Source organism: Panicum virgatum, chromosome 3K (genome assembly GCF_016808335.1).
Source record: "Panicum virgatum strain AP13 chromosome 3K, P.virgatum_v5, whole genome shotgun sequence".
Classification (NCBI taxonomy): Eukaryota; Viridiplantae; Streptophyta; class Magnoliopsida; order Poales; family Poaceae; genus Panicum; species Panicum virgatum.
In genome coordinates this window covers 61,196,473-61,208,096 of record NC_053138.1, presented here as the reverse complement: position 1 = coordinate 61,208,096, position 11,624 = coordinate 61,196,473, and the positions used below count along the sequence as shown (strand labels likewise).

Sequence of the window (11,624 nt, the reverse complement as noted above, 5' to 3'; positions counted from 1 at the left end):
CGATCATATCAATTGTCAAACGGCAACAAATTAAACAGGTTGTTCTCATCAGGAGGGCAACAGTTCCATGCCCTTCTTCGGCTGCCTCACGAGTCACGACTGATGTGATTATGCAATAGAATATCACAGTTTTTTCTTTTTGACAAAAACATCACATACACTCTGTTTGCAGCAACCAGCCAACAGTATTTTTCTTTCATACCAAACCAGCACCAGCCAGTAGCTACCAACTAGCCAGCAATACTTTTCTCTCACCAGCCACCAACGACAGCACAGTGAAATGAGGTATAGTGTTGAACAGAGCTGCTATGACACACACACACCACACACACAGAGGTTTGTTATGCCCCTGCTGTATTATTCTGACACCTGGCTTCGATCACAAGAAAGCTATAGCTACTCAAAAGAAATGTTATCAAGCTGGGGGATAGAATAAAAACAACGGTGCGTGTTGGGACACTGGAGCATGGGCGCAGCAGGTTTGCTCCTGAAAAATAGAGAATTTAAATATATGCCGTCCCTATTATTTTTAATATACTACCGAATACAACATAAAGCGTGCTAGTGTTTTAGTAGCTTATCATCTCCTAAGCAAGTCATACCGGAATATATGCCCACATTTTATTATGCTCAGCTGGTGATCGCTCGCTCAAGATGTCATGGCTCGAGAAAGATTTCATGTTTCGATTTTTTTAAAAAAAAACTCCATGTGTTCTAGACGTTGCCCGTTCGTTCTGATGGCGTAGCCGTTGTCCGTATCGTGTGGCAGCAGCAGCAGCAGTTGCAACGGCAGCTGCCAAACCGGCTGACAGCGACGTGTGCTCCGTCGATCTCCACGACGTGGGACGCGTCGAGGGAGAAAGAGACGTGCACCGCGCACGGCGCCCGGGAGAGCAAAAGCTGGGGAGGCACACACACAGCGCAACCAGGAAAGAATGGGTTTTTTTTTCCTTGAAAGGAACCGGGAAAGATGTTACGTAAATCTGTTCGTCTTGACAAAATATCGTTTGGAGAAATAGATTATAGTTATTTTAAGGACTAAAGTTTAGCTCAAGAAAATAGTCCTCCAGTAAAATAGCCCTTGAGGTGTTTGGATCTTAGAGCTATTTGGCTCCTAAAGCACTTTTCAATTATTTGGCTGCCACTTTTTTAAGAGATAGCGAGATAATCAGTGGGCTCCACCCGAAATAGTTTCAAATAGCACTTCTTGGGGGATAAGTTTTTGGGGTGAGCTATTTGCAAATAGTCCAGAAATAACCCTCATGTTTGGCTCCTCTTGAGCTATTCGAGGCTATTTAGAAAAGGGCTAAAAAATAACTTATGAATTAAAACAGTCTTTGTTAATTGACGAGCATTTGTGCCATTAGAATTTGGGGGAAAGAACAAAGAGTGCAGCAAACACTTTTGTGCTTTGCACTACCACAAATTCGGCGACGTTGAGCCACATCACATCCCTTGTGGCGTTGCTTGCAGCGTTGGATCGCTTCCGTGCATCTCCTCTGCATCGCCCACTAGCTTATCGCTGCCAAGTTGGCTGAAAAATCATTCCGGCTGTACATCAGACGAGGACTCGAGTAAAGTCGAGTTGAAGACAGCCAAACATCAACGATGCTAATCCGCCAACCATACCACTTGATGAACCTTCCAATCAGCATCTGGTCACGGCATCCACCAATGCCATTGCACTCTCACAGCACAGGAAAGCTACACCCAGGTCAGAAGAAATGTTATCGAAGCGACAGAGAATATGATGGGCACCAACGCACATGTTGGTTTGCTCAAAGGAGCAGAAGGAAAACGCCACCGATATATACATATTCGCACAGAACCTGAACAGTGGCTGAACCATGCTACAATTTCAATTTTCAATAGATTATCTCAGAACGGAATGTATGCACCACTTGCTGGTGTCCGAAGGTGTAACACCCACAATTTCCATCCTGGATACTCTCTCTCTCTCTCTCTCTATGGTTAACTACTTTAACCCTGTACACTTTACATGTCTCGCGCCCATGCCCATGGCGTTCCTACTTCCTACACAAAAGCTGCTACCAGGAGCAAGGACCCGAGAGCAAAAAAAAATGAGATGGTCATGTGTCTGACCCGCACACTGCATGCTAAGTCTTCGGTTTACTTCTTGGATATCGGGTGGGCACACAGCAACGGGTAACATCTGGCCATCGAGGCATATGGTACTACCAGCCACCTCAAAGTAGCGTTGCTGACATCTGGCATTGTTTCCCACCTTCCTGGGAAAGCAACAGAAGTACCGTGCTTGGCCCCTCAGGTCAGCAATCCCAAGTTAATAGGGCGGAAACTTTTTGGGGACTTTTTCTGTAAACTCTTACAATCTTCACCGTGGTTTGGTTGTCGCTGTCGCAGCTGTCACAAACTACATTTGGAATGGGTGTCCTAGGAATGGCCCCCTCGTTCCTCGGCCTTTTTGGCGATAGAATTGCAATCAATCCTTCTTTCTCAGTTTTTGAGCTGCCCGAGTCTGCTTTCATGGTACCTTCTTCGTCTTTCATGCTATCAGAAAATGAAGCTGTTTCTGATAGAGCGCAGCCTGCAGTGTTTTCAACACATTTGCTGTTGCTAGCCGGTGCTTTGTCTAATACAGACACCATACTCTTATCAGTGGATACACACTCCACACTTGCTCCTTCAGATGCTGCAACCTTGATGCCTTTCTTAGTCTCACCTGCATATCCAAACTCCTCGCTTGCATTATCTGATTCTGCAACATCGATAACTTCAATACTCTTACCAGCATCTCCAGATTCTCCACTTGCTTCTTCTGGTTCTGCAACATTGATGCCTTCAACACTCTTACCAGCCTCTCCAGACTCCCCACTTTCTTCCTCTGAATCTGCAACATATCCTTCAATACTTCTCCCAGCATCTCCAGACTCTGCACTTGCTTCTTCTGATTCAGCTACCTTGATGCCTTCATCACACTTACCAGAGTTGCCTGACTCTCCTGAGGCTGCAACCTTGATGCCATCATTGCTCTTGCCAGTGTTTCCGAACTCTAAGACCATTTCTGAACTGTCAGAAGGTGCATCTGCTTCCAATTCTCCACCCTTTATGCTGTCTCCAATATAAGAGCCATCAGATGCGGCTGCTTCTGACATAGCATCATCCAGCCTGGCACTTTCAAATGCTTCCTGCAGTAGCTCTCTTATTCTCAGCCTTAGCCCAGAAGCATCTTCAGGTTTGAACCAACTGCAATTAAACTGTGTAACAAACACAAGTTCAGTATACTGTGTAGCAAACACAAGTTCAGTATCCAACTATCTCAAACAGTCTTACAGAGCTCAACAGAAAACGCATCGCAAGAACTGAATAAGTATAGAAAAGAGTAGGAAGCACTAACCATGTCAAGGTTATCTATCGTGAACCTTTCTGGTGCCTCTATTATAAACTGTTCGATGTAATAAAGCATGAAGATGCCACAGTCATACGCATTATTCTGTTGTGGGACCTGCAGTTGTTAAAATCATGTTAGATTGATTGGTGCGTAAGTTGTACAAAGTAGCCGCAATCTGGACAATTATCTAAAACAAACATCTGGAAACCAATATACCAAAAACAACCGGAAGCACCTTATAGCATTACTTTGCAATATTTGTTCAAACTATGTACCTGAACTTTTTCCTTACGTATATTATTTGGAAGATCCTCCCATATTATCTCCGAAACTGATGTGTCAGGACAAGGATTCTTCTTTAAGTGCCGCCATTCTTCTTCAAGGTATCTGCAATACAGAAGCAAGATGGTCAGCCACTTGCACTTAAATGCAGTAGCAAGCAAGTTTGCCACATTCTAGAATTTCTTGTTTCTGAATAGCAAGAGTAAAAACAGCTAGATGACTATAGCAGAGATTGGTCACTTGCCTCCCAACTGTGTTCAAGATCTTAGTACTGCGATGCATCCCAAGGGAGTCCAGATGAAGTATGATTGGTCCTGAAACACTCTCTTTCGCAGGCATGCAAATGATTACCAAGCTCCAGTGTGCCCTGAATATACATGCAAAGAGGTAACTTTTAATATACTATATATACAAACTACAGCATGAAAGACATGATTGTAGATTTCAAATGCATTGAGCATATGCTAAAAAGGACAATACATCAAGAAGTAGAATATTAGGTATCTTTTTCTTGAGCGAAGCGGGATAGGTGTGTCATTCGTTAAGAAGAAAGAGTACCAAGTGTACAACACACATTTCGCTAAGAACGAGTACCAAATGTACAACACACACGACACAAGCACAACACACCCTAGGAAACCGCACAACACACCCAAGGAAACCGAGAGCAGGAAAGCCATGCTAAAAAAAATGAATAACAACGCCACAAGCAAGAAGCCGAGAATACAAGGCCCCAGGTTCCAGTTGCACACCATATAACTCCCTCCTCTACTATCCACACGACCAAAGATGCATTCAGAGTAGCATTATTGAAGACGCAATCGTTGCAGTGCTTCTAAAGAATATTAGGAATCTCAGGAGCCACATTCCAAATCAAATAGAATTTGAATCAATGCATGACCCTAGGTGGATCCTGATGAACCATGAAACTTGTTAAAAACTAATCATTATACTGCATGGATCTAAATAACAGTAATTTAGCTTCATAATGTAAATGTCTTATTTCAGCAACAACTTACGCCCCATGGATTGGCAAGATGACGTATGCTCTATGAAATATATTGACACCTTTCCACCATCTTCTCAACTTTGAGAAGTCACCCTAGGGAAAAAAAAAGGAAGCATAAATTTTCTAATTTAAGATATCATCTGAAGATAATAAAAAACATGAACAGAGAAGTGGCACAGAAGATAATGCCAAGACAAAATAAATGATTGAAGATAAAAAGCTAGGACAGATGTTTTATATTGAATTTTATCATTTGAAAAAAAAGGAGGATCAAATTTTGGAAAGGACTGATGGGTGAATGTTCGGAATGAAATGGGTATTGAAATGCAGTTGAAACAAAACTCAAATATGTTCGCAACTGGCCCTTAAACAGTCAGGATCGCAGGGGAACAAGAAAAAAATGGCAACTCCTCACCAAAGGAAAAAAATATTTGGTTCATTGTAATTCCTCACTCAAGCCAACACTCTCATGGTGCAACTGGTCAGCTGAACATGCCAGAGAGGCACGCTGAATCAGCCCGGGTTCGAGTCATGATACAAGCTTCTTAAGATGAAAATCAGGGGGTGTCTCTCCCCCTGGTCAAGTTTTTTTTTAATTCCTTGCTCAAGAAAGGCAGGGCCTGGCGCAGCGGTAGAGTCTCTCTACTTGCAGCTTGGAGGTCCTGGGTTCGAACCAGAATCCTTACAGAACAAGCAAGGTACTGCTGTCTAGAAATTCCTTCCCTATGGGAGCTTTTGAAAAAGAGGTATGCCCTTTTGTTTAATTGTAATTCTACCCAAGAAAAAAGGGTCTATCACATATCAAAAATAAAAACTGTGTTTGCAAGGCACCGATCCTATCTCCTTTCAAGAATGGTGCCGTGTTGCGGCACAATCAACGGATGAACGCTGGCAGAAAAGTTTTAACTTGTTGGTCATTTTGGTTGTCCGGCTTCTCTGGAAGCACCGCAACATGTATGTTTGAGAATCGAGATCCGAGTACCTTGGCTGTGTCCACGAAGTTCTTGAAGAATGTTCGCCAGTTATTATGTTCGCTTTGTTGTTCGGCAGGAGCTTCTACCATGAGTTCCCTTATCCTATAAATATGTTCGTTTGGGTGGCTTTTCCTCTCGGACATGGCTATGTACATTTAACAATTTGAGCTGGGGTGTGTTTGTGCGTTCAATTTCCTTCTTTACTGTCTTTTGTGCTAGTGTTTCATTCCTTCTTATTTCTTTGAACTTATTTCTTTCGGGTTTCATCTCTAGCCTACCCCAACTTGCTTGGGAAAAAAGGCTATGCTGTTGTTGTTGTTGTTTCATTCCTTCTTAATAAAACAATAGACGGTCTTCTGCCAATCCGAGGAAAAAACGAAGAACAAAAACTTCTATTACAAGGCGAGCATGTACTACATACCCAGAAGAGTATAACTATCCCATTTTGCACAAAGGCATAATTGCAAGTCATTTAGTAAAAGAAGTATGACGGCATGACACAAAAGATCGTACCAGCGGACACAATGCTTCTTCAAGCTTTCCATAAAAATATGTGTTAAATATGTAGAATTTGTCTCTGCAATCTTCATGGTGCAATCTGGTCCTTTTGATGTTCCTGCACAGCAACATCATCGAAACAAGACAACGTGCAGCACAATAAGAACTCAGAAGTCCTTTATTCAGTTTTAATACCTCTCTGCAAATAGCATATTTCAGCGTTCACATAATACTACTTTTAACCAATTCTTCAGTTAATATCCCGCCATAAATAGTTTGATGGTATTCAAGACATTACAATGTCAAGCAGCACTAACAGAGCAAATATTAACACCTAAATATTACCTTAGCAAACCTTGCATTGATTACATCCTGTTTGTTTGAAAAATAAGCAATGCACTCAAGAATATTAAAAAAATGTAATTTTCATAAGGTAGGAATGTAGGATAACACAAAGTTGCAGCTCAAAAATAGAGATATTCTTACTGGATGTAGTAGTTTATCACCGGTGATGACAAAAATGCTCCAGGGTCAAGACATTTAATATCTGAGCTGGTGAGCTCCACAGCTTCTGGATCATCTCTGTTCACATAATAAAGTCAACAGAAGGTAAAAGGAAACACAACCATGTACATTCTTCAGAAAGAATCCAAAATACTCACCTTGATGGGTAGTATATCTTTGGTTCATTCCTGAAAATACAATTGGCTCATTTGAAACATAAACCAAAAGCTCAGCCGACAGTACCATGATGAATATAAAACTAAAGATAACATTACCGTATGCCAGAAATCTCATAGTTTACTTCTCCCTCAGTTTGCATATCTTCATCATCCAATAGAACCACATCTTGAACCTTATAGGAAATTTGTTGATAAACGTAAGGTCAAAAAGGAAAAGTGGGATCAAAGTACTATGAGAAAGTATGGCATAGTGTCCTACAAATGGCCTGGCTCCTGCCAGTGCGACAAATGGTAACGAAACTTATGGACAAAGAATATCATGGCAAAACTATTAATGGAAAGTATAGCAGTGTCTATTAAAGGAAGTAATAACCATCCAAATCTTTCTGAAGACAAGATCTACTGCGAAATACAAAACTTTGTAACCTCATGTCAAAACAAAGAGTTTATTTTCTAATGGGCAATCGTTCATGCAATCAAAGCCATCAATAGTGCAAAGAAACATACTCGACGATAAACAACAACATTAACTTTGTTCTCTACTGTTCTTGTGACCATTGAAATCTAAAACAATATGTTCATTACGCATTGCATGCAACAACAACAACAACAACAACAACATAGCCTTTTTTCCCAAGCAAGTTGGGGTAGGCTAGAAATGAAACCCGAAAGAAATAAGTTCAAGGTTCAGGCACATTGATAGCTAGTCTCCAAACGCTCCTATCAAAAGCTATCTCTTTAGAAATATTCCAATCCTTAAGGTCTCTCTTAACCGACTCATCCCACGTCAGTTTAGGTCTACCTCTACCCCTCTTTACATTATCGACCCGCTCAAGAACCCCATTACGCACCGGCGCCTCAGGAGACCTTCGTTGGACATGTCCAAACCATCTCAGCCGATGCTGGGTAAGTTTCTCCTCAATTGGTGCCACCCCGACCCTATCCCGAATAACTTCGTTCCGGACTCTATCCCTCCTTGTGTGCCCGCAAAACCACCGCAACATTCGCATCTCTGCTACACTCAGTTGCTGGACATGTCGCCTTTTTGTAGGCCAACATTCAGCACCGTATAACATCGCCGGACGAATTGTTGTCCTATAGAATTTGCCTTTTAGCTTTTGTGGCACCCTCTTATCACAAAGGATGCCAGAAGCTTGCCGCCATTTCAACCAGCCAGCTGAAATTCTATGCCTAACATCTTCATCAATGTCGCCATCCTTTTGTAGCACCGATCCTAAATACCGAAAAGTATCCTTCTGGACCACCACTTGCCCATCTAGACTAACGTCTCCCCCCTCATGCCTAGTCACGCTGAAATCGCACATCATGTACTCGGTCTTGGTCCTACTGAGTCTGAACCCTTTCGACTCTAACGTGCGTCTCCACAGCTCTAACTTCCTATTAACCCCTGCCCTACTCTCGTCAACTAGCACCACATCATCAGCAAAGAGCATACACCAAGGGATCTCACCTTGTATATCCCTTGTGACCTCATCCATCACTAAAGCAAATAAATAAGGGCTCAATGCTGACCCCTGGTGTAGGCCTATGTTAATAGGAAAGTCAGTGGTGTTGCCATCACATGTCCGGACAAACGTCGTCGCATTCTTGTACATATCCTTAATGAGGGTAATGTACTTAGTTGGGACTTTGTACTTCTCCAAGGCCCACCACATGACATTTCTCGGTACTTTGTCATATGCCTTCTCAAGGTCAATGAAGACCATGTGCAAGTCTTTCTTCTGCTCCCTATATCTCTCCATCAATTGTCGTATTAAGAAAATCGCCTCCATGGTTGACCTTCCAGGCATGAACCCAAATTGGTTTTGGGTCATTACGCATTGCATGCAATAGGATTAATTGGAATGCTACAAATATAGTTTGCACATTTAGCAGTTAATAAAAAATGAAGATCGTGTAATTGTAACATTCAAGCAACAGGAAAGCACAGATGATTAATTAATAATGTACTCTTCTTGGCATAGATTAAACATCAGCATACCAACCTTTCGAGAATAAACGGAGGATGATTCCTGAAGCTGTTCCTTCCTCCTGCATAGAAGAATTGGAAATGAACTGTCGATTGTTAACACGCTATAAAAGTAATAATGGTGCAGCTACATGCCAATATGTATGACCATATGTGTGTAATATGCAATGCTTTGTGCAATATAACTGAGGCAGGGAATATCTTCAAAAGTATACAAATTTCCATATAACGGCATATTCCCATAATAATAAATATCCAAAGGGTTGTACAAAATGAACAGATAAAACTATTGGAATTTAGTACCAAACGTAACATAAATAGCAGGTTTGTAAACGCAAGGAAAATGGATGCCTACCTCTTGGAAAATCTACTGAAACTGAAACTTTCACTCTGCTGACATTTTCCACGATCGGAAACCTCTGGATCAATGGAATGAGCCCTCCGCTGGTTCCCAGATTTTGGAAATGGTTGGCTTGAGTACATCTTAACCACTGGTATAGTCCTCGGTCCAACATGCCCTTGGCTTTTGCGTTTAACAATAGGTAGCTGCATTCACAACTCCTTCATTAGTCCAAGTCTCCAAGAGATGCCTATGGATCAGCAAGGCTAAAAGAAAAAAGTATAGTACCACGCCATAATTCTTTTTTCCAATAGAATTGGGAGAGTATTTCCGGCCCGCATCTTCCCCCGCCTCATCCTCCTGAGCTGCAAACAAAACGACACAAATCCGCTACAGTTTGAATCAATGAACAACTGTGACAGACAAACATTTCGCCACGACCTATGCTCCACACGAAAAAAGCCAGTGTTTCCCGTGGTAAATTCACATGGTCGAATAGTCTCCCAATCCATCTCTTGCCACTGGTAGGTGTGCAAGCTTAAAAACGATAATGGCGGCAAGTGAGATCTTACTGAAGCTATACACGTCGGTAGCATCGGAACGAGCAGCCGTTCCCCGAGCAGCAGCCTGCAAAACCAAGCGAGCAACGTTTCTCTGAATAATGGAACAATGCAGCTCAAAAGGGGTGGACGAAACCCCACGCGCACACCTGAGGAACAGAATGCGCACTGAACTCCCACAAAACCACCCCCGCAAAGCTAATCGATCCGTAATCAAAACACCCCAGCTCGATTCAACCACACACGGAAACACATGAGCGGGCGGCGGGCGCGCGCACCTGCGCGGCCGCGCGCGTCACCCGGCGGGGCGCCGCCCCGTCGTCCGCGACCGCGCCGGGGCCGCGCCGCTGCTCGAGGCCGCCGCGCAGGCTCCCAAGCCTCCGGGTGGGGTAGGGGGTCCCGCGCCGCTTCTCGTCGTCCGACGACGCCCTCGCGGCGCCCCCAGCCAGGGGCCCCCTCGCCGCCGCCGCGGCCCGGGAGTTTTGCGGCGCCGAGGAGGGGGACTCGAAGCAGACGCTGGCGTCGCGGTCGGGGGAGGTGAAAACCTCCTGCCAGTCGATCTCGATCCGTTTGCGCACGGGCGCCATCGCCGCCGCCGCCGATCGGCCTGCGATCGGGGGAGGGGAGAGATGGGGGGGCGATGGAATTGGGGAGTTTGGATTTTGGGGGTTTGTGCGAGGGAAACCGGAGCCGGGTGAAAAAAAAATGGAGGAGGTTGCCGCCGCTAATCACATCATCAGCTTCCGCTGGAAGGAAGATTCGGCTGCGGCGGGCGGCATGAGCGGGTTGAGTAGGTGCTGGGCCGTGTGGGCCGGTGATCACCCACGCACAGCGCTGTCAGTTGGGCCAAGGCCCACTTAGTAAACGGAACTACATGTGTTTTTTTTATTTTTATATTTTTCAAAATCGTTTTTTACAGAAATATATTTTCGATTTCATAATTTACTGCCCGGCTGCGGGGCGGCCGGCCCCCGCCGCCCTCCTGTCGGGCGGTAGGGACCTTAATGTAAATAAAATTTATTTTTAATCGCATTTTGGCCTCTGTGGGAGGCTGCCGCCCGGCAGGGGGCCGCAGACCCCTCCCGCAGGTTAAACCTTGACCGTCAGTGCGGCAGTGCGACATTAGATGTGGTTTTAAATATTTTGGATAGAAATAAAAACCAGTAGTAAAGTAGATGAATATGAAAAGTATAACTTAGCAATTCATACACATACGCAACTGAGAACGAAATAAGTATAACATGACGACATGTCCATAACAAAAATACAGAAACAACTAGAAGCACCTCCTAACCACCCCGGCCATGTCGACCTCTTTTACGCTGTGCATGGACGTTGAAGGTTTTATTCATTACAACCAAATTCTATAGAAATACGCACTGCCAACTAATTAAACAAGACATTTAGTCATACTACATACACAATATACTTAGTTTCGTACAAACAAATACATTGGAAGGTGTGTCGTGCACAACTACTTGTGGAGAATTCTTGTAGGTGGAGCCGACCCATCTGTTGGATTCCCGGAAGGTCCAGCCTCGGCAGCAGCAGTGGGTACTGAAAGCTGTGGGTACTGAAAGCTGTGGGCACTTTTTGTAAGTGTGACCGTCCGCTCCACACAAGTTGCAACATTTTTTCTTCATTCCAGCCTCGGACTCGTCCATTCTGTTCCGGATACGACGTGTCTGCCGTCGGCCTATGCCCCTCTTCGTAGCTAGATCAGGAATAAGCATTGGATGGGGATTTTTTTGAGTGAATGGGCCTAGAATACCGATGCCGTATATCTCATGACACCAAATCTGTGCTACAGCTTCTTTTGTGAAATATTGATAAACATATGATGCAGCATATAATTCAGATACAAAACAAGCCGCGATGACATGGGAGCATGGTAAGTGATGCACCTTTGGCTTCTGGC

General features: G+C 43.9%; 1 protein-coding gene across 1 annotated transcript; it reads right to left on the bottom strand.

The window, feature by feature from the left end:
* Window positions 1-1,837: 1,837 nt before the first annotated feature.
* Window positions 1,838-10,409, bottom strand: LOC120700073. The gene is made up of 14 exons (XM_039984236.1): window positions 9,985-10,409; window positions 9,719-9,773; window positions 9,435-9,511; window positions 9,162-9,352; window positions 8,823-8,868; window positions 6,913-6,989; window positions 6,796-6,825; window positions 6,620-6,715; window positions 6,149-6,251; window positions 4,672-4,754; window positions 3,897-4,019; window positions 3,646-3,757; window positions 3,377-3,484; window positions 1,838-3,236 (listed from the first exon to the last, which is right to left on the bottom strand). The coding sequence occupies exons 1-14, from the start codon at window positions 10,291-10,293 to the stop codon at window positions 2,289-2,291; spliced, it is 2,358 nt and encodes a 785-aa protein (XP_039840170.1). The 5' UTR covers window positions 10,294-10,409; the 3' UTR covers window positions 1,838-2,288.
* Between the last annotated feature and the right edge of the window lie 1,215 nt (window positions 10,410-11,624).